Source organism: Schistocerca gregaria, chromosome 3 (assembly GCF_023897955.1).
Source record: "Schistocerca gregaria isolate iqSchGreg1 chromosome 3, iqSchGreg1.2, whole genome shotgun sequence".
Lineage (NCBI taxonomy): Eukaryota > Metazoa > Arthropoda > Insecta > Orthoptera > Acrididae > Schistocerca > Schistocerca gregaria.
The window spans coordinates 658604776-658629036 of record NC_064922.1 but is presented as its reverse complement, the minus strand read 5'-3'; the positions used below and the strand labels follow the sequence as shown (position 1 = coordinate 658629036).

The window sequence follows — 24261 nt, the reverse complement described above, 5'->3', positions numbered from 1 at the left end:
TTTTATGTGGACCGAAATGTGGATGGAGCCATCTGAGAGGAGAAGTTCAACATCTAAGAAGGTGATGTGACAAGAAAGAATTTGTTGAGTTTGGGGAGGAATGAAGATAAGGTGACCGGGCCTTGAGTCCAGATTATAAAGACATCATCAATAAATCTGAACCAGACCAGGAGTTAGGGGTTTTGGGGAGCTAGGAATGTTTCCTCGAGGGGCCCCATGAAGAGGTTGACAAAGGAGGGTGCCATATGTGAGCCAATGGCCTCGCCATGAATTTGTTTGTATACCCAAGATGCTTCCAATTCCTCCCAAAGTCACAATCTGCTGGCCACCCAACTTCCACAACATCGTAGCCCATCCCTATGCCACTCTCACCCCCAATCCCCTGCCAATGAAATCTTACCCCTGTGTAAAACCCAGATGCTAGATCTATCCAATACAACCACCCAGCACCACCTACTCCAGTCCTACCACAGGCCTAACCTACCCCATCAGAGGGTATGCCAACAACCAGCTGTCAATTACCACCAAACTGTTGTCAAACTGTTGCAAAAAAGAAGGTGGACCACCCAGTGGCACAACGTGCAGCAGAGCAGCACAACGTGTGAGATTTCAATGGGCTGCTTCACAACCAGTACCATTTGGACCCTCCCCACCACCACAAGATTTTCTGAGCTGCACAGATGAGAACTATCCTTACAGCACAGCCTTCACTCTGTAACGTTTCTGGCTAAATCTAAGGTAACTTGTGCCCCCTCCCTCCCCAACCAACAGAGAGAGAGAGAGAGAGAGAGAGAGAGAGAGAGAGAGAGAGAGAGAGAGAGAGAGAGAGAGAGAGAGTGTGTGTGTGTGTGTGTGTGTGTGTGTGTGTGTGTGTGTTTCCTACAGATAGAAAAAGGAACCACATTCCGAAGATTCGTCTCCTTTATTCCAAAATAATTTGTAATTTCCAACTAGAGCTTTCTGTACAAATTTCCAATATGCTATAACATTAAGGATACCTACTGCTTCATCCTTTACATACACAAGGCATGGCCATAAATTCATTAGACCACCTGGGCACAAAGTTGTCAGAGGGAGTGTCCTTCATGCATATCATTTGAAAATGCTGCTGGACTATAGTAATAGAATGATGATGATGATGATTATGATGGTGATATTCAAGAGTACAAAATACTTTCTCTTTGCTGCTGGCTGCTATTTTGAAAACACTACTATAACTATCATCTGGCAGAAACCGAGGCAGCTACTATCGAGGTAGAACAAGATTTCAAGAGTTTGTCTATCCATCACTTTAGTGATATTAACTGTATATTTTGCATTACCTAAAACAAAATTATTTATAATAACTCTGTATCACGAGCAATTCACAAGAATATATCACCAATATGTTACCTCCTAAAACACTACCAGTGAGAACTGAACACAATATATGTCCATTAAACTCTATAACCACTGCTCACTCAAACAAAACAATTAATAAATAAAGTTTTGTAATGGCAATTTCTTTCATCAATTTACCTACTGCTATGGTATCTGCAAAACTTCACATAATAGCTAATCACAGTACAAGAGGTAAAAACTTACGTAAGAAGCTGTGCATTATCATTTGGATGTTCTTTGACAAGTCTCTGACGACGGTATGTAAGGAAATTGGTGAGTGTAAAATCTCCATTAGATAAAAGTTGGATTTCATCATTTTCTGTCCACACGACTACACCAACCAATGCAATGAAAATATTAAGTGGGACATACAACTGAAAACAAGAAATACATATAGCTGAAATGAAAATTATTTTTAATACTACCTGCATGTATAACACAATCAAAATTTTATGTTTAGTGAATACCTGAAGCCAAATACTTACTGCATTAATAATGTTCGCAATATTCTTACAATGTTCATACACATTATGTCGGCTTTCTCCATGCGCTTTATATTCCTTATTGTCCACAACTAGAACCAGTTCTACATAACGAGACTTTTTGTCTGCATTGTATGGTCCTCGTACCATCTCAGCCTCCCTTTTATACTGTACATAAAGTAAGGTTAAAAATCAGAGAGTTGAATATAGTTGGAGACACAAAGATAACAAAACCAGAGAGTTGAATATAGTCGGAGACACAAAGATAAGAAAATCACACTTTTGTTCAATGAAGTATCGTTTAAATGAAAATCAGTATGTAATATGAAGATGTAAATGAAATATCCTTTTGAATGGTTTTTACTGTATCAGTCTTTAACACTCTCTGCATAAGTAGTAAGTAATCTTTCTTAAGCGTGGGTCTATGGCTGTGTTAAAGTTCTCAAAGTGAGTAATTTTCATGCATTAGGCTGTTATTACAGTTTTATTATTATTATTATTATTATTATTATTATTATTTGAAATGAACACTTACATCACTTGATAATACCTGAGGTGGCAAAATTAACTAACTGAAAATGAAATAAAGTGTTCATTTCTGATAACAAATAGCCTCAGTAAGGAAGATGCCTTTTCAAGAATTATCAATCAGTGCTCTTCACAGAATCTATTCACTTCACTTCACTGACTAAGGTGACTAATTAGAGATTAAAATAATGTAACATAAAAAAGAGAAACCAATCAAAAAATGAATCATATTTAACTTAAAAATGTATATTCAATAGAACTGAACATACCCTGAGAATTCTGTTAAATTCTTCACTTATTATAACATCATGAGGAGTGTCATGGTAACCTGTAAAGTAATTAAACAAATAAGAGAGTTACACTGCCTGTCAGTTACAATATAATTAAATTACCTTATGTAAGATTTACCTCCAACAAAGATGGACTTACCACATGTATGGTTTGTAATAAGATCTGAATGGCTGTACAAAATGTGAGATTCCAGTTCTTCACTTCTGCCATCTCCATCCCCTCCTCCGCCAGCATCTTCTATCTCGGTATCCGCTGGGCCTCTTTCTAAGTAGTGCATCTGTTCCCCATCAAATATGACACCTCTAAACAAATAAATTGCTGATTTTAGTAATGGTCAAGCTGATAAAAAATTAAGAGTTAGTGTTCTAGTTTTCGTTGTGGTATGTTTTACTGACATATACGATGCACCTTCCACATATTTACAAGTCTCTTACTCTAAATGCAAGTATACGTAAGCTATCGAGCACTGTGAAACTAACAACAGATTCATCCAATGTTCATTTCTACAGTCAATACTAAAACCATGGGCAAACAGAATTCTGTGGCACTACTCATTTTGTTTCTGTTGCAGTTGCTGCTGGGTGGTGTGATTAAGTTTTTAAATTTCTAACAACACAACAGTTGCAAAATAACTCATATAGACAGCAATTTTTGTGGCTGATAGTAACTAATAAGTTTATAAATATAAAGTATAGCATTTCCACACTTACACTATAGTTAAAATAAAAACAGACAGGAGTTTATCATTCCAGATGAACACACACACACACACACACACAGCAATTTTTGTGGCTGATAGTAACTAATAAGTTTATAAATATAAAGTATAGCATTTCCACACTTACACTATAGTTAAAATAAAAACAGACAGGAGTTTATCATTCCAGATGAACAACACACACACACACACACACACACACACACACACACACATACTCTCTCTCTCTCTCTCTCTCTCTCTCTCTCTCTCTCTCTTTCTCTCTCTTTCTCGCACTTTAAACAGCTTTTGTTCAAATGTGTATTTGCTGCAGCCCAATTGAGTGCTATAAATATCAAAAGCATCCTCTTACAATTTTCTACATCATCATGGATACTCTGCAAATCACACTTAAGTGCCTGGCAGAGGGTTCACTGAACCACCTTCACAATAATTCTCTATTATTCCAATGCAGAACAGCGCGTGGAAAAAACAAACACCAATAACTTTCTGTGCAAGCTCTGATTTCCCTTATTTTATTATGATGATCATTTCTCGCAGTGTAGGTCTGTGTCAACAAAATATTTTCGCATTCAAAGGAGAAAGTTGGTGATTGAAATTTCGTCGCAACAAAGAATGCCTTTGTTTTCATTATGTCCACCCCAAATCCTGTATCATGTTGATGATAGTCTTTCCCCTATATCATAATAATACAAAATGTACTACTCTTCTTTGAACTTTCTCGATGTGCTCCATTAATCCTATATGGTGAGGACCCCAAACTGTACTCCAAAAGAGGATGGACAAGTGTTTCTTTAGTAGATCTGTTATGTTTTCTAAGTGTCCTGTCAATAAAATGCACAACATTTTCTATGTGTTCTTTCCAGTTTCAGTCATTCATCATTGTAATTCCTAGGTATTTAGTTGAATTTATGGCCTTTAGATTTGACTGATTTAATCATGTAACCAAAGTTTAACGGATTCCTTTTAGCACTCATGTGGATGACCTCAAACTTTTCGTTATTTAGGGTCGATCACCAATTTTCACACCATACAGATATCTTTTCTAATTTTTGCATTTGTTTTGATCTTCTGATGACTTCACTAGATGATAAATGTCAGCATCATCTGCAAACAACCTAAGACGGCTGCTCAAATTGTCTCCCAAATTGTTTGTAGAGATAAGGAACAGCAGAGGGCATGTAACACTACCTTATGGAATGCCAGAAATCACTTCTGTTTTACTCAATGACTTTCCATCAATTACTATAAACTGTGACCTCTTTGACAGAAAATCATGAATCCTGACACATAGCTGACACAATATTCCATAAGCACGCAACTTCACTGCAAGCTGCTTGCAAGGTGCAGTGTCAAAACCCTTTTGGAAATCTAGAAATTCAGAATCAATTTGAAATCCCTTGTCAGTAGCACTCAACACTTCAAGTGAGTAAAGAGCTAGATGTGTTTCAAAAGAACAATGTTTCCAAAATCTGTGTTGACTGTGTTTCAATAGACTGTGACATAATTCATAATATTCGAACACAATATGTGTTCCAAAATCCTGCTGTATATTGACGTTAATAATATGGGACACTAATTACGTGGATTACTCCTACTACATTTCTTGACTATTGGTGTGACTTGTGCAACTTTCTGGTCTTTGGGCACAGATCTTTTGTTGAGCTGTTGCTTTTCTTATACAACTAGTTGTTGTCAGAATATGTGCATCCACTGCATCCACCTGTCAGCAGAAGCTGTAATTTGTTAAGTTCTGTAGGGTTGTGATATGATTTAGTACATAAATTACTTTCTTAAATCTTGTCTTAGAGTAAAAGTAATTTCCCCCAGGATTTGATGTTGATTTTAATTATTTCAGTACTTTTTTTAAATGTTTATGACATTTTAAGATTGTATGACAGGTTATATGTCTTTGAGTAATTACATTTGAATATGAAAAATTAGTGCTACACCTGATAATAATAAAATAATAATGACATTAGCAAAAAACCAGACCACTACATTCATTCGTACAGCCATTTTAAGATGGAAAATGAGGCAGTTACCACAAACTGTCTTTGTAACCAATATTAAAATCTGTTTCATGACCACAGCAGTTTGTATTATGCTATACTGAGTACAGATATTTGGGGGTTCTCTACTTACACATATGACACCAGGAAGAAATAACACATACACAAGACAGCTGAGAGAAAGAAAGGGAGACAGAGGGTGGGGGAGAAGAAAAAGAAGAAAAGCTGTTGCTTTTATTATGCAACTAGCTGTTCTCACAATATGTGTATGCACTGTATGCATCTCTCAGCAGAAACTGTAATATTTTTAAAACTAAGTTCTGTAAGGTTATGACATGATTTAATATGTATATTATGAAATGAGCAATGATATTTCTTCATTAAAGACCAAAATAAATCTCTTAATAATACCTTAAACCATTACAAGTTGATATGGCAGCCCACGAATTGCTGTATCCACGCAACTTTCCTTGGTATTGGCACAATTCTGTTTCCTGAAAACAAAGGAGTAAATTAGGTGTTTCATAAAGTACTTCTGAAACTGTTTGCAGCTGCTTTAGAACTTATTTTTCACATTTTATAGAAAATACAGTTAACCCCTTAATCCTGAGTCTCATGAATTCACATTGTACCAATGTGGAAGGTTAACTCTTTTCTAATGCCAGTGCCAGTAGATGCTGATTCTTCATGAAGTTACCAATGCTTCTGACAAGTGCTGCATTCTCCTGGGTATTACGGGTACCTCTAAAGCACCACATTTTACTTTTACCTTTCATGTATAAATTTATTCAGGCATTAAGGGATTAAAAGTAACACTTGACAAAAGGAACAGGATCAACACCTCCAAGAAACAGAAAAAAAGCTTATATACCATCACATTCTTCACAGCAAAATATCCTCAGGTAGTGTACAAAGAAAGAAAGGCTTAGTAAATAGGTGCAAGAAGTGGACAAGAGGAAGCTATCAGAGCTACAGCAAAGGAAACATTTAGGTGCGAAGGACAGGTGAAAAGTAGAATTAATAAAAATATAAAGTTATACACAAATGGATAGGACACCCAGTTCAACAGGATGAATATAACTAAAAGAAAACAAGAAAGATAAAACTAGTGGTTATGAATAAATTACTGTTTTCTCTTACATTATTCTTATTATCCTTCATAAAACTATGGTGCGCTGTTCCTTTTTTTCATTACTTTAAAATCTCATTTTTAGGCAGGTCACATTAAAATTATTATAAATTACTTAACTCTTCTTTTTGTGTGTCAGGCAACTTATCCAATAATGAAATGAATGCAACAATTTGCACAGAATTTACTCACTTCTACATTGAATTTGTACTCACTTTCAAGCTATGTGAATAGTTCCATACTACTTTTTCAGTAACTGTTCCGTGTTCATGTCAGACTTGACAACTATCTAAACAGTTCAAATTTCATTTAGATTGACATTCCACCAATGGGCATCCAAACATATCCATACATACATTCAAGGGAGGAATGACTACGTTAAAGTTTACCTCTTGTGATTAGTGTCTTTATATGGCATCATTAGACCTCTTCCATAGCATAGCGCTAGAGTTACCACCCACCACGCAGGGGGCCCAGGTTCGATTTCCAGCAGGGGTCTGGGAGGTTGTGTGTCCTTCATCATCATTGACCCGCAAGTGGCTGATGTGGTGTCACCTAAAAAGGACTTGCAATACGGCGGCCGAACTACCCTGAATGGGGCCTCCCAGTTAATAATGCCATACGATCATTTCATTTCTGTGGCATCATTTTTAAAATGTTGCTGTAAGTGAAGATTACAGGCAGCATGGTGCCTAGGAAAACTTGTTTCATACAGACAAAACCACAGATATATATAACTGTTTCGTTACAAGGACATTAAAATTATCCGTCTTAATGAAAATGTTCAGGAACTCTATTAACTGAAATGATGTCCAATGAATATATCCATACCTTACTTTACATCAGAGCAGAAATTGTCCAAAGCTCACTTTATTCTCATCTGTATCATTGGTTCCATTAGCCTCTTGCCTGTACACAGCTATTCTGTCAAATTTCTGATTATGATTTTTTATTTTCGTAGTTTCTCTCTTTCTGTATGTTTTTATTTGTCTATATTGTCTTACTTGCACTTGCTCCTCACACCATCTTTTCTGACTGTGCTTATATTTCATACTCTGTAACACATTGACCCTCCACTCTCTCAAGATGCATCGTTAATTTCTCTAGTACATCTATTTCTTTACAAAAAGGAATATATGTGCAAAAAAAACAGTACTTTTTATACAAAACAGAGTCTGCAGAAGCAGTCCTCATATTTTCATAGTGTGGATAAAGCCAAGGTACTCTCACTTCTTACCTTAGATGTTGGTCTGTTGATTACATGCTTGCCATTGTGCTGGTAACGTTCGAAGTATGTATCAGGAATTAGTTCTCTGTAAGAAAATTGATGTTTTGTATTATTTTTAACCACATTTCACTAGACTGAACACAAATAATTTTTTTAAATATTTGGCGACACCATATTTTTTGACAAAAACACCCACGAATATAATAGACACAAGGGATACATTATAGGGTGGAAATGGGGTGACAGATGTCTGCCAGTTGTGCCAAAAATATGAATTTCTAAAACAAGTCACTTCTTCTGAGCATCTAATTCTCAGTATAATTATGAAATGATGGTGTTGCCAAATATATAAGACATAAGAGAGAGCTTATTTGAAATATTTAATACCAATAAGTCTGAGGATAAAACAGAAAATAAAAAAAAAACATGTGCAGTAGTAAACGAAGAGAAATAAGATAACTGAAGAAAGGGAGCTGGGAACATACACTTTCAGACAAAAAATACGAAGCACAACCAAGGAGTTATGCAAACTGGCCACAAATTGATAGACATACAGGTATCAACAACAAAAAAAAAATGCTGAAGTGTATACTTTGGTGGAAAATGGATGTGTATTTGACACTGCAGCACAGTTTCACTGCACAGCTGGCATGGATAGTGAACAGGGAACATGTTAATACCAGGGCATAGATTCTTTGCAAATTTCATTCTTTGTATTCCTTTGGACATTAACCATGCCTCACAAACAAGCACAAGAACAATATCCACAGATTTCAGCATCTGACACAGGACTTGGAGTTGAGGTCAAAAAAGCCGTTTGGACTAATTGGCGAATTGCTCAACATTTGAATAGCGTCAGCGTAAAGAGACAACAGAACGTGAGGACTGAGCAGAGATGCACTCACAGCTATGGACTCATCATTATTATCAATGTGTCTTTCATATGGTGCTTCACTGACCACAAAGACCATGGCAGCTCATGGAAAGGGGGCTGAACCCAAGGTGCCCCTTGTGCTAACTACCAATGACCTCTGTACCCAACAAGCCCATCTGCAGTGGTGTGTGACACATTCAGTCTGGAATCTCATTGACTGTAATAAAATAGTCTTCCGTGATGAGTCTCAGTTCAAACTGAGCCCCGAAGACAAGTGAAGATTTGCCTGAGAATGCCTTGGACAGTGGTGGGACACCAACCTGACTCTGTCTGGCTTATGGCCTGACAACCAGGAATGAAGGTCTGGGGGTGCCATTTCATTTTATAGCTGGATCTCTTTGACTGTCATCTGCATCACCCTTACAGCACAGCTGTATGTCAACAATATTCTATGCCCACTTTGATTACTCTTCATGGCAAGCTGTCCTAGGCTCACAGTTCAGCAAGGTGATGCCCCCCCCCCCCCCACCCACCCGCACACACACACATCAAACACAAGGTCACTAGATCTCTCACCAGCTGAGAATGTTTGAAGTATTACAGGCGGTGCTCTCCAACCAGCTCGAGATTTTAACAATGTAACGTGTCAGTGAGACAGTATTTGGTATGATAGCCATCAGGAGGCTCAAGGCAGAAGTTATCAGCAGACTATCAGCTTCGCAAGAAGAGCGTCTCCGCCAAGTTCTGGCCTGAAGGACATCGGAGGTCGTAAACCGTCGCAGTACTTGCAGCACCTGCGAAGCAAGATCGACGCTGGTACTGTGCCTGACACCATGCTGAGAGCCATCTGGAGCAGTCGGTTGCCCCCTGCCACCAGAGCAATAGCGTCGCAGTCGGTAAAGCCTTTAGCCACGGTGGCGGAGCTAGCAGACAAGGTACAGGACGCTATCTCACCTGCGCAGCAACTGCGCAGTGTGCGATCACGTCAGCTACAGTTTCGCGCGCCGACTACGGTGCACTGACGGCAAAGTTCGATATGTTGACGCAACAGATCGGCCAATTGATGTCTCGGTGTAACACCAACAGTGACTGTGGCCGACCGAGATACCGGAAGCGCTCACGCAGCAGATCATCAAGTGCCTCATCTGCGCCTGTGACTGAAACACAGCAGGGGATATGCTGCTATCACAGAAGATTTGCTGATCAAGTTAGTCGCTGTACCAAACCCTGCACATATCCAAATGCCAACGGCGATCGGGTGTAGACACTTCATTCGATTGCCAGTCTGCGTCACAGCATATTTGTGAGTGACCGGCGTACAGGCAAGAAATATGTGATTGACACTGGCTCTGGTATGTGTATTTTCCCGCGAACAATGTTACACTGGTGTAGGCCGCGTACGTCGTTCTGTCTACCTGCCACAAACAATTATTCTATTGCGACGTATGGTACACATCGTTTTGAAGTAGCTTTGGGCCTATGCCGAGTGTTTGCGTGGGATTTCACGATGGCGGACGTCGCCGAGCCGATAATAGAAGCGGACTTCCTGGCACTTTATACCCTTCTGCCTGACATCGCCAACACACGCCTGGTCCACCAAACCACTGGAGTGACGGCTGCAGGGTTCCAGCGCCACGCAACCATCCAATCCGCCAATCTGACTGAAGCAAAGACAGCGAGTACGCCGCCTTACTTCGGGATTTTCCGGCGCTGACGAAACCTCCAGGTATGCCTAAGGAAGTGAAGCATAGCACAGTGCACTATATAAAGACCACAGAGGGGCCGCCATTATCCTGTAGTCCTTAACGGTTAGCCCCGGACCGGTTAGATATCGCCAAGGCCGAGTTTCAGTATGATACGAGAGGGTATCATGTGACCGTCCAGTAGCCCTTGTTCATCACCCTAAGAAGTGCGGTTCGTGGCGCACGAGCGGGGACTATAAGAGCACTTAACGCCCGTACAGTGCCCGATCGTTACCCAGTTCCGTTGCTCCGCGATTATAACTACGCGATGAGCGGTGCCCGACTGTACAGCGTGTTGAACAGTGCCAAGGCATACACGCATATACCTGTCGCCGAAGAAGACATCCCGAAGACAACCACAATTACGCCGTTCAGCCTGTTTGAAAGCAAATTCATGACTTTAGGCCTCAGAAGCGCTGCACAGACATGGCAGATTTATCGACTCAGTGTTGCAAGGTCGTTATGTTTCGTCTACCTTGGCGACATACTGGTATTTTCAGTCCCGCCAGAAGAACATCGCCAGCATCTCATACAAGTTTTTAAACGGCTAGACGAATACGGCGTCATTCTCAACACAGCAAAATGTATTTTTGGTCAACCACAAGTAGATTTTCTTGGCCACCGAATCTCTCTCTCTGGCTCACTACCATTACCTGACAAAGTGCAAGCCATCCTATAGATCTCAGGCCCGTCCTCAGTTAAGGAGCTGCGACGATTTTTGAGGATGTGGAATTTTTACCGCAGACAATTATCTCACGCAGCGGATATTCAAGAACGATTAACGCCTGTGCTGGCAGGTCAGACATGCAAAGGGAACGCAAAAATACAGTGGACACTTCGTTAGCGTTGGTTGTAGATGCAAGCCAGACAGCTGCGGGTGCAGTGTTGCAACAATACAACAATGACGCGTGGCAACCTCTAGCCTTCTTTTCGAAGCCTACGATCGAGAACTCTTAGGCGATATACGAGGCAATCAAATACTTCCGTCCTCAGCTGGAGGCCCATGAGTTCACCATATTCGCAGATCACAAGCCGCTGACATATGCCTTTCGACAGAACAATATTAACAGTTCAACAAGGTAGCACAACCAATTACTGTATAATGCGCAGCTCACCACGAACATCCGGCATATATCGAGGATCGAGAATGTAGTAGCGGATTGTCTCTCAGCAGCGTCTCCAGCATACACTACACGGATCTCGCAGGAGCACTACTTACAGTCCCGGAACTACAAGAGCTGTTGCAGGAAAACAAGTCTACATTAGATATGCAGTTAGTCAACGTTCCTGGCACAGGCATCAAGCTGTACTGTGACGTGTCCGCAGCCAAACAACGACCGTTTTTACCGGCAAGATTCAGGAAAAACGCGTTTACATCCAGCCGGCAGCTGTGGCCGAGCGGTTCTATTCGCTTCAGTCTGGAACCGCGCGACCACTGCGGTCGCAGGTTCGAATCCTGCCTCGGGCATGGATGTGTGTGATGTCCTTAGGTTAGTTACGTTTAAGTAGTTCTAAGTTCTAGGGGACTGATGACCTCAGATGTTAAGTCCCATAGCGCTCAGGGCCATTTGAACCAATTTTGAACGTTTACATCTTTGCATAACCTGTGTCATCCTGGAGCACGAACTACAATACGCCTAATCTCAGATCGCTTCGTGGGGCCAGGGATGAAGGAAGACTGCCGTGAGTGAACCCAATGTTGTAGACAGTGTCAGCGCAGTAAGGCCGGCCGGTACGAGCACGCACCTATAGGAAACTTTCCTGAAACCACTACCCGTGTTACGCACATACACATCGACGTCGTGGAACCGTTACCACCTTCAAACGGCCATCTATATTTGACAATGCTCGACCAATTCACGCGTTGGCCAGAAGGGACCCCAACGGACAATGTCTCGGTAGAAACCTTGGCGTATGCCTTCATATTAAACTGGGTGTCACGATTTTCTGTCCTTTGCACATCACCACAGATCGTGGTAAACAATTTGTATCTATTTTGTTCGCAAAGCTAACAGCGTTCTGTGGGATGAGTCAGCACAACACAATCAGCTACCACCCGGCCAATAACGGCATGATAAGAGCGTTCGCCCCGCACTTTATAAGGAGCCCTGACGTTCCACGATACCGGGTGGGCAGAAACTCTCCCGATGGTCCTGCTTGGCTTACAATACTCACACAATCCAGATCTAGACAGTTCCTCTGCAAAACTAGTGTAAGAGAGTCGTTACGGCTGCCTGGCCAATTAGTAGACGTGACTCCACAGCCTGATACAGACTCGTCTACCTTCGTCAGTTGCCTCCATGATCATGACAGAGAAATCCGACCTCCGAAACTGTCTAGGCACGGAACTGTTGCCAGCCTTTTATACAAAGACATCGGAACGGGCACTCACGTTATGTTACGAGCCGATGGCGTCAAACCGGCCCTCCGGGCCACATCGAATCATCAGTATGGGGTGATGGCACCCTGTATATGCTTGTGGATGGGAAACGAGCCACTGTTACAACTGACAGGGTCAAACCAGCCTACATTATCAACAACCCCCCTCCCACTGAGACTCGGCGAACACAGCACCGCCCAGAACTTGGTCCGGCAAAACCAGCCCCGGCACCACCATCGACCAGGACGTCAGCTCCAGGGGACCAGCCCACCACGAGGTCCGGCCGACTTGTCACTTTCCCGGCGCGCTTCCTGGATGTCGCTCCGCTCCCGCCGAGGAGGCTGTTGTAGAGACCACAATTAGTAGTGCAGCGCAGTTCTATGCAGTGCAGTTCGGTTCATGAGTGCATCACCCGTGTGTCACACCCCAAGTATTTTATTTTGCGCGGATAAATTACACTCCTGGAAATTGAAATAAGAACACCGTGAATTCATTGTCCCAGGAAGGGGAAACTTTATTGACACATTCCTGGGGTCAGATACATCACATGATCACACTGACAGAACCACAGGCACATAGACACAGGCTACAGAGCATGCACAATGTCGGCACTAGTACAGTGTATATCCACCTTTCGCAGCAATGCAGGCTGCTATTCTCCCATGGAGACGATCGTAGAGATGCTGGATGTAGTCCTGTGGAACGGCTTGCCATGCCATTTCCACCTGGCGCCTCAGTTGGACCAGCGTTCGTGCTGGACGTGCAGACCGCGTGAGACGACGCTTCATCCAGTCCCAAACGTGCTCAATGGGGGACAGATCCGAAGATCTTGCTGGCCAGGGTAGTTGACTTACACCTTCTAGAGCACGTTGGGTGGCACGGGATACATCCGGACGTGCATTGTCCTGTTGGAACAGCAAGTTCCCTTGCCGGTCTACGAATGGTAGAACGATGGGTTCGATGACGGTTTGGATGTACCGTTCACTATTCAGTGTCCCCTCGACAATCACCAGAGGTGTACGGCCAGTGTAGGAGATCGCTCCCCACACCATGATGCTGGGTGTTGGCCCTGTGTGCCTCGGTCGTATGCAGTCCTGATTGTGGCGGTCACCTGCATGGCGCTAAACATGCATACTACCATCACTGGCACCAAGGCAGAAGCGACTCTCATCGCTGAAGACGACACGTCTCCATTCGTCCCTCCATTCACGCCTGTCGCGACACCACTGGAGGCGGGCTGCACGATGTTGGGGCGTGAGCGGAAGACGGCCTAACGGTGTGCGGGACCGTAGCCCAGCTTCATGGAGACGGTTGCGAATGGTCCTCGCCGATACCCCAGGAGTAACAGTGTCCCTAATTTGCTGGGAAGTAGCGGTGCGGTCCCCTACGGCACTGCGTAGGATCCTACGGTCTTGGCGTGCATCTGTGCGTCGCTGCGGTCCGGTCCCAGGTCGACGGGCACGTGCACCTTCCGCCGACGACTGGCGACAACATCAATGTACTGTGGAGACCTCACGCCCCACGTGTTGAGCAATTCGGCGGTGCGTCCACCCGGCCTCCCGCATGCCCACTATACGCCCTCGCTCAAAGTCCGTCAACTGCACATACGGTTCACGTCCACGCTGTCGCGGCATGCTACCAGTGTTAAAGACTGCGATGGAGCTCCGTATGCCACGGCAAACTGGCTGACACTGACGGCGGCGGTGCACAAATGCTGCGCAGCTAGCGCCATTCGACGGCCAACACCGCGGTTCCTGGTGTGTCCGCTGTGCCGTGCGTGTTATCATTGCTTGTACAGCCCTCTCGCAGTGTCCGGAGCAAGTATGGTGGGTCTGACACACCGGTGTCAATGTGTTCTTTTTTCCATTTCCAGGAGTGTAGTTCCGCGCCGGCCGCCAGGAGGGCTGTGTTGTGTCCGTTACTCCGTGATGTTTATTCTTAGTATACAGTTTTTTTTTCATGTTCTTGATTTCTCCATGTTAATTCTTAATAATCTTTTTTATACTTAGTGCTTTAGTAACCAACCAACAAGTCACTTACGCGTTTCCGTGCGAGTCTTGCCTTGATGTACATTGCGTCTAAAAGACGTCCTGAATTAATTGCCGAACAAACAAATAAAGATCTTGTCATCTCAGCATTGCTGATATCGTTATGCGTTATTTATCGCAAACTAGCAGGCTAACCGGTCGGATGGGCCAGGAAGTAACCCTACGGCCAAAACTACTACAAGGATGTGAATAGAAGAAGACAACATGTAATCGCTGGTTGCTATCATTTAATATATATAATCGTGCGATAAAATTATCGCAGGGGTTCTGTTCGTTTCGGTCTCTCTTGTTATTGCCTCGTCGTTTTGTTCGCTTACTACTGATCTGATGTACTCGATGTAATAGCGAATTGCTGTAATTGGGTCTGTTATTCTGTTAATTGATTTATTCTGAAATAGAGACTTAGCAGTAATGTGGTTACACGTTTTCATTTAAAGAAATGTAATTCTCATTTGTCACATTCTTGAGTTCTCAGAATTTTCTGCGCACTCTGCCGCGAAAACGAACTTAACATCTCTTGTCTCCTTGGTGTCCGCCATTATGCGAAAATTATAACTTTCATTAATTATTTATGAAATAGTGCAACCTAAAGCGCACAAACAGTTATATTATCGTTCCACAGGAGTTCTGAAATTTATTACAAATATTTTTCTACAAAAGATATAGAGCTGATCTAAGTAAAAAGTTCAGAATCGAAAACGGCTTCTGGTAAAATAATACATTTTCAGTTTATGCTGGTGTAAAATGGAAGATACTGAACCTTAACAACATTACTGATATGGGGGATATTTTGCAGTACTCACACTGTGTTTTTGTAGTGTTTAATTCATACTTTATGTGCACGTAGGTACACACGCTTAACGTCGCGATGTTTCTTTTTGCACAGACAGACTACATTATTTTCACTTCAACCGGAATACTTTTAGAGACTTAAGCTCCAGTTAGTTTCTATATATAAAGCATTGAGCACGACAGTGGATAGATATTTCTGTGGCCTATGTCTAACGTAAAAGTGTACTAACAAGAACCCATGTTATTACTTTCAATTTTATAGACGAAGTATTAAACTTTCTGATCTTAGAGAATGTACCACCTTTAAACATTTATAACGTAAACCACCTGCAAAATCATTTTGCGTACATAACAACAATAATTTCTCCTGCCAACAGAAACCAGCTCTCTAAAAAAAAAAAAAGTAATATTTTCCAATAAGAAATTACAGTCCTTAATGTCACAATAGAAAAACAGGGAAAATACTATAAAGAACTTTGGCAGGAGCTATGCAAACAAGCAGTATGAACAAGGAGCATGACGCTTGCATAGATTTGATAAATATAGACGAAGTATTGCAAGTTTTGAAAGAGTTTGAAAATAAGAAGTCACCAAATACAGACCCTATTAACATTCATTAACATATTAACATTCATCTATTTTATCTAATATATTTTCCAAGCTTTTCTTTAAATGATTAGTAAACTTTGCCATACCTAAATCACGTGATCAGCATGAAGCCCTTGTTGTAACAATACTTAAAACGAAAAGTAATAGAAATAACTGTCAGAATTACTTAATCTACAACAAAATATTAACAAGAATTCTAAATGTTATTTCAGGTAAGACCCTATTAAATAACCAACATTTCTTTAAAGAGGAAAATCCTGTATGTACCATATATTTCATATGACATAATTACTTGAAAAATATAAGGAATTCAACGGTCTAACACTTATAGCCTTCACTATTTGTTAAAGCTTTCGACAGAGTGGCTAGATACAAACTATGTGAAATTATAGAAGAGAAGTGAGTCCCTGGTAATCTGTTAAATAATGATATAAGCAAAACGTAAATGTGTACAAAACCAAGCAAATAATTGTAATCAGAGGTATCAGACAAGTTTCCCCTATACCGTAAGCATTATTTAACTTTTATAACTGAAATATTCCTTGGCTCTGAAACATAATAAATAGCTACCAAAGGTAAACTTTGTAAATGACAAAGTGAATATAGAATAAGGAGACGATTTACAAAAGTCAGTACACAAAGAGTACTTAATTCCAAAAGCATTTAATTTCGAAATACCTGTATACAGAACTAAGGAACAGGCATTTAACAGGAGACAGCTCCAAGAGCAAAAATTTTAACAAGAGACAAACCATTGGAAAGCTCACTGTTTTTAAGTGTCTTTGTTATAGTTTAAGCCTTGACAATTCCAGTGGCATTGTCTCCATGACTGAATCATTCTTTAGTTTATGTAATGTAATTAAAAGAACATTAAATGGCAAAGCCAGATTTGAATCAATGGTAAATTTGTGTAGAATCATAGCAGTTACTACATCCCCTGTGGAGCAGTGTGTTACACTCTGACAGAAAAACAATGAATCCAGCCAGCAGAAATGAGGTTTTTACACTCGACTCGAGGGTACACAAGAGCTGAAGCCTTCCAAAATGAACAGTATGACTCCGATTAAGTGTAAAGGGTATACCAGAAGAAACTGATGGGTAGCAGATAAAATGATAAAACCGTGTTAAAAGAATGGCTGACAGTGTATATCTAAAAACAATGTATAATTACACAATCATGGCATAACGTAATAAAAGAAGATTACAGAAAAGATGGAAAGGGAAATTTTGAGATCCCTCAAGACTGAACACTTAAAAAAACTAATCCCTGATAATGGTGATGACCACATATCCCACAAATGAGAACTTACATTTTTTGTTGTTGAGAATGACAGTGTAAATATACCCACTTAAAATTGTTGTAAATTTCAGACTAAAAGAGTTATGAGTACCCGTACAGAGTCTTGAGTTTCCGGACAGTAACCTGTGTTCACATTAGTTGCTCACATGTACATGGCAAAAGTTTGGGTTATAGATTACGTGGTTTAAATGCTGATGATACCTTAATTTTAGAGAATTCTTTACGCTGTTAATGCCCTTCTGCTACCTAATTACATGACTGGATGTCAAATACAGTTGCCTCTGCATAATTTCCAATTTAGTTTCAGAGAGAGTATTTTTAATTCGAACCCTCCGCTGTGGCTCGAGTCTATCTCGATTAGGATTAAGTTCCAAAAACCAAAGACATATTCTTTCTGTTATCTGTACGTCAGCAACATTACAGTTTTTATCTCTGCGACCAACAATTACATGCTTCTGTGGTGTCTCCAAGGATAGTCAGTTTTCTAATATACAGCAGACACAATCTAGGAGGCAGTAACCTCATGAAAACATTCTTTCAAGCTAGCGCTCTGATTTCCAGTATTTTGCAAAGCAACAAAAAGAAATTAGTCATAGCAAAGAAATTCGAGAGAGAGAGAGAGAAGGAGAGATAATAGAACACAGCAAATTAAATACCTGTTTAGGCGAAGATCCAATATAAAATTTTTTCCATCTACAACAAATCCGACAGTGAGATCGTGGATGTGGCCCCCTTCCTGAAAAAAAAAAAAACAAAGTTGTGGTCATTAAAATTTCTACCATGAGAAATTAGAAGATGTATTTCATACATAATTTCTAGAGAAGATTATCACTATTCCATAAAATTAAGAAAGGAAAACATATGTTTTTGGGCTGTAGTAATATCTAAATGTACAACCATCAACATCATTACCTCTCTTATACGAAACACAAAGGGTACTAGTTCAAAGAGTCTCTCTCTCAGGTCAAACCTTCTATATTATTGATACAACTTTCACTAAACCTACCTAGAGTGATGAACTGTAGAGGTTTTCATGCTAAAAGCTATCATGTTGTTTGATTATGGAAGCACATACAGTACAGCCAACGATCGAGGAAAGAGCAGCTTGTAAAAGGTGGATGGTAGGGGCACTGGAAAACTGGGCTGTACGGTGACTTCCATCTACAAGAGGTGCCTCGAATTGTGGTCTAAGAAGCAAAGACGAAAGTGAAAGAAGTTTCAGGAGCGGAATTAAAATTCAGGGTGAAGTGATATCAATGGTACGATTCTTTGATGTCATTGCTACCCTCAGTGATAGTGAGGAAGAATTACAGGGGGCTATTTAATGGAATGAACAGTCTACGAAGCACAGAATACGAATTGAGAGTACATACAAAAAGAGAAAAGTAATGAGAGGTTGCAGAAACGAGACTAATGATAAACTTAACGTTAAATTTGAGGACCAGGTAACAGATGAAGTAAAGGGATTCTTCTATCTTGGAAGTAAAATAATTAATGACGGACGAAGCAGATTTTTACAAGCAAAGAGGACAATCCTGGCTAGAAGAAGTGTTCTAGTATCAAATATAGTAATTAAAATGAAAAAGATTCTTCTGAGAATACACATCCGGAGCACAATAGTGTATTGAAGTGAAAAGTGAATCGCGGGAAAACAGGGAAAGAAGAGCGTCCAAGGGCCATTGGCACCATCCCCCTCCCCTCCCCCCCCCCCCCCCCCCCCCCCCTCGGCAACAGACGTGACGTTGTAGGCAAAAGGTCTTGCAATACTGTTTGTTATTCAGTGATCGCGACTTACTGCCACGATCGCAATGGAGAAGATGGAATTAGCTGTTGTATAGAGAGGCCTTGCTTGCTACGAATACGATGCTCTGTTGCAATGGTGGATAACGGTTTCGTACACGACTTTCCAGCTTCAGTTTATTTTTCTCCTGTACATCTAAAAACGTTGAAGATTCTACAGTGTCCCAGGATAAAAATGAACTGCATATGGAAACTCGTGTCTGAAACCATCATTCACTGAGGCAACAGAGCATCACATTCATTGGAGACAAGGCTTTTCTACGCAGCAGGTATCTGCACTTTCTCCACTGGTGATGATGGCAATCAGCCACGATCACTGAACTACGAATAACATTGTGACACGTTCCGCCTTCGCTCCATCAGCGTACGAAGTCATATTTGTTGCTGAAGGGGTAGACTAGTGACAGTCGCCGGCACATTTATCTTTGACGCTCTGTACCATCACGAATGACATTTCCGGACACGGGTTCCTATCCTCGATTTGTTCCTCAAGACAACCTCTACAACAACTCAAAGTATGTTGCAATATTTCTGGGACACCCTGTATATTCAGCAAATAACCGAGGACTTTAGGTTAAGTGCTTACTCCGAGATGAAGACGTAAAAAGAAATCCTTGTTAGTAGAGATTAAGGGGACGCTATCAAAGGGCAGGATTAATCCTTGTACATCAAGCAACATACCAGGCGTCAGTAAGATTTAGTTTTCAGAATGTGAACAAAAGCGTTGGTTTTACCTTCATTTCAGCTTGAAATCACTGAAAATCACTATTTATTTCACTCATTCCAACTGTCAGTTTTACACATGAGAAAGTGACTCAAAAAGGAGAAAGTTTCATGTGATCGACGCTACGATAGTTAAAAAATTAATTATTTACTGAAACTGCATACAGAGTCACAATGATTTTGTTTACATTACAACACTGTTCGACCATAAAAGATGGCAACAACTGGGGAAAAACAGAACTATTTTAATCTTTCTACTTTTACCAAGTGTGTACTTGGGAGCTGAGGTATCAATAAAAAGTAAGTCCCAAACTGATCTAACAATCGCATTCAATTCTGTAATACAGTAGCAAGATCAGGCTACACATCCTTTCATCTGAGAGGACTTCCGGCCACCGCAAAGTTAAAATAACTTAGCCAAAACTTGAGCACTGCGGAGCCTATCCTAGACGGCGTAAACTCTTAACGAAAACAACAGGAAGAAACCGCTTAGGCAGAATGTTTTTTCTTTCGAGAGAGAATAGATATTTTAGCTGCCTAATAAAAGTGATGGTGTGTATTGTATCTACGTCACTTTCTGAGTAATGCGATCCCGATTTAAAAAACCATTTGCTCCGGGACGAAAAATTTCCGCGACAGAAGGCGTAGACTGCCACGAGCTCGCCAGGCATAGCTCTGAGGGTGCTGAAAGTACCCTGTGGTAGACCTGAACGTGTTCAGCAATGCAAAAGATAATAATAAAGCAAATTCCTGATAATCCGGGTGCGGCGACATTTGAAAAAAAAGCCTCAAGTATGTATACATATTAAATTTAAACTCCCCAACCGTGATTTCTGTCTATTTGTTCTGGTCAATCTCAGGAACTTCCGTAGGGATTTTGATACGGTTTCCACCAATAGACAGACTGATTCACGATTTAAGTTTGAACATACCATAAGCAAGTTTTCCGTCCGTAGATACTGTCTCCGATCTCGTAAACGGACAACGGTGAGGAGTGCGATTTGCTGTCCGCTTGCCCCGCTATATCCTCATCCAGAGATGCCTCTCGGTGAGGGTGACACGGCAGTCAGTCGGTGCCGATGGGCCTTCAAGGCCTGTTCAAATGGTTCAAATGGCTCTGAGCACTATGGGACTTAACATCTGAGGTCATCAGTCCCCTAGAACTTAGAACCTGCGACAGTAGCAATCGCGCGGTTCCAGACTGAAGCGCCTAGAACCGCTCGGCCACAACGGCTGGCAAAACCTGTTCGGACCGAGTTAATTAGTTAGAGAGATACTTAGTGCCATCTGTGCGAAGCCCGAGCGGGTCGCTAGTTCCGTTATAATTAAAACAAATATTTTCGTTTGGAATGCACAGTAGGCATAAGATTTCGTGTTTTAGGGGGAAGACACTGCGGACTCCAACCCCTCCGTCATAAATCCCAGAAATATTTTTCCACTGCTTCCCAGTCTTTGCCAGGTAAATGCACGGATTATACCCTTGTAACACACCTCTGAGCAAGACACAGTTTCTAAAAATCCCTTATCATAGTATCTGCACTCGACAGTATTTGTAAGACTTGGGAGACGCGAAGATAACAATAGATCGCTAGTAGGGGAGGGGGGGGGGGGAAGCAACCCTCCGCTGAAAGTGGATTTGGAGGATGTAGAACCGTGCACTTTACAAAATGAGAAACGTAATATCCTTTTACTATAACTATAATGACTCACTGTTGGAATGGGCCAACTTGTACAAATACCTGGGTGAAACACTTTATAGGGATATGAAATGGAATGATCACATAGGCTCATCCGTGGGTAAAGCAGGTGGTAGACTTCGGTTTATTGGCAGAATACTGACGAAGTGCAATCGGTCTACAAAGGAGATTGCTTACGAATCACTCGTGAGATCCATTCTAAAATATTGCTCAAGTGTGTGGAACCCGTACCAAATAGGACTAACAGGGGACGTTGAACATATACAGAGAAGGGCAGCTTGAACGGTCACAGGTTTGTTTGATGCGTTGGAGAATGTCACAGAGATACTGAAGGAACTGAACTGGAAGACTCTTGAAGATGGACGTAACTATCCCGAGAAAGTCTATTAAAAAAGTTTCATGAACCGTCTTTAGATGATGACTCTAAGAATTATTACAGCCCCATATATATCGCTCACATAGGCATCGTGAGGATAAGACTAGAGTAACTAGTGCGCGCAAAGAGGCATTCAAACAATTATTCTTCACGCACTCAATAAGTGAAAGGAACGGGAAGAAACCCTAATAACTGGAACAATGGGACGTACCCTCTGCGCGTGTCCCTCGTTGATTTGCAGAGTATAGATGTAGTAGAGACGTAAAAGTCCTGAGTTTTCGGTATATGAGAACCTTAATCAGGAAAAAGTGAATTAAAAAAAATCCACGATTATGTCCCGAAAGGCAACTGAAAACAAGTGATACGAAATAAACAATAAACAGTATGTTGGCGTAATTTTGTGCATAAGGGGTTTCAAACGTGACATGTAACATGTTACGTAAATACAGTAAATAGTAATTTCCGGTAAAACTTGTGTATTCTGGATTATCCGTCTCTTCTAGGTTACACAAGCAGTCTTGTGTCCGCATTAGACTCGTGGCAATATTCCGGTGGGACACGGGCCATTGTGAGAAGGTCGCCCTCAGAGATTCTACAGAAGCAGCATCGGCAAGGACGAGCATGCGGCCAACATTCCTCGCGTGGAGGCAACGGCCCGGCATTTCCTGCCAGCACCAGCCAGCCAGCCAACCAACCAGCGATGGGTAGTTTCTAGTGCCGCTGCTGTGGTAAGGTCGCGACAAACTGACCACACGACAAAATATCATTCTAACGAGCGCTTTTTAAATCAAGTGTTCATCTGTATAATGCAGTCGACCGTGTTGGGTGCTTATCACTGCAAAGAAAGAAAATTATGGGTGTGTGTGGGGAGGGGGAATCGTAGATCAACTAGGATGGAGGTCGATATCGACCACGCAGCCTTCTCTCCAAAGCAGACTACAAAGGTTCCATAATAGTGAGATTTGATGATTGTGGTAGGGAGAGGGCATGCGGCAGTTCTCGCGCTCACAAAAGCAGTCCTGGACGATGTGAGCTGTTTGGACGGAGGTCCTGCCGTCTTGGAAAACAGCATCACCACAGGGGAGCAAACAGCATGCCCTGAGACGAACGTGATCAGCCAAAATGGTCACATAACCATTGGCAGTAATGCGACCATCCAGAGTAACCATGGGCCCGTGGAATACAAGACATGGCTGACCAAACCACCACTGAACCAACGCCACCTTCCACTCAAGACGCAAACTCGGCCTTAGTGCATTTTTATAGCTTCGAGTTTCCATTTTATTTTATTTTTTTAAGCTCGCCCTGCCATTCGTTGTGTATGCAGCTCCCTTCGTATTGTTTTGGCGCCGACTGGGTTCGGGAGTGCTACATTCAGTTACGCTGTGACCTTTGTTGCTGTTGCCCTTTTACTTTTCGCCATTATCCTCTTCAGTGACCGTCTGTCATGATAATACAACACACACTTCTGTCTTCGTTGTGACTTAGCGGATGATGTTCTCCGCTTTCCTTGTATGAGGTATAAATTTTCTATATGATACCTCTTGAAACATCAAACATTACAGCTACCTTGTTTGCGGAAGCTTTCACCATGCGAGCACCAACAGTTTTCCCTCGTTCGAATTCAGCTAGCTACGACATAATGCACTCACAAGTACGCAGAATTCTGTTGTGACTCCTGAAACGTGCAGAGGACATTTCACAGGTGTAGTTCGTGGTCAAATACAATGGCGCAACCTGCAGGCTTGGCAAGCGTCTGCATTGATGTTTATGCATTTGTGTGGTTCTATATTTTTGTCGAACCCTTGTAGACTGCAGCCAGATATGAAGCGGTTTGCACAAGATACGCTAGCGTGGAAACCTGAATCACAACTTCTTGGAACTGCAAACCACCACCACCACAGCAACGGCGACAACAACAGCAACGGCGACAACAACAACAACGGCGACAACAACAGCAACGGCGACAACAACAGCAACGGCAACAACAAAAGCAACGGCGACAACGACAAAGAAGACGACGAAACTCGTTGCTCTTCTTTGGATCTTCTCTATTTTGGGTATTTATCCTATCTAGTACAGATTCCTGACTGGTGAGCAATATTTAAGTACTGGTCGAACGACGGTTTTATAAGCTACCTGGACTATACAC

The 24261-nt window shown here is 41.7% G+C and overlaps 1 protein-coding gene across 1 annotated transcript in view; it reads right to left on the bottom strand.

Annotated features, from left to right (window-relative positions):
- The window catches only part of LOC126353911 (pneumococcal serine-rich repeat protein), a 664303-nt gene that overhangs the window by 54309 nt on the left and 585733 nt on the right, over positions 1-24261 (bottom strand). Inside the window, exons 3-9 of the mRNA XM_050003143.1 lie at positions 18170-18249; positions 7778-7853; positions 5823-5905; positions 2820-2983; positions 2660-2718; positions 1866-2030; positions 1585-1754 (exon numbers count right to left, since the gene is read on the bottom strand). Of these exons, the coding sequence (XP_049859100.1) occupies positions 1585-1754; positions 1866-2030; positions 2660-2718; positions 2820-2983; positions 5823-5905; positions 7778-7853; positions 18170-18249 (797 nt within the window). The remainder of the gene's footprint in view (positions 1-1584; positions 1755-1865; positions 2031-2659; positions 2719-2819; positions 2984-5822; positions 5906-7777; positions 7854-18169; positions 18250-24261) is intronic.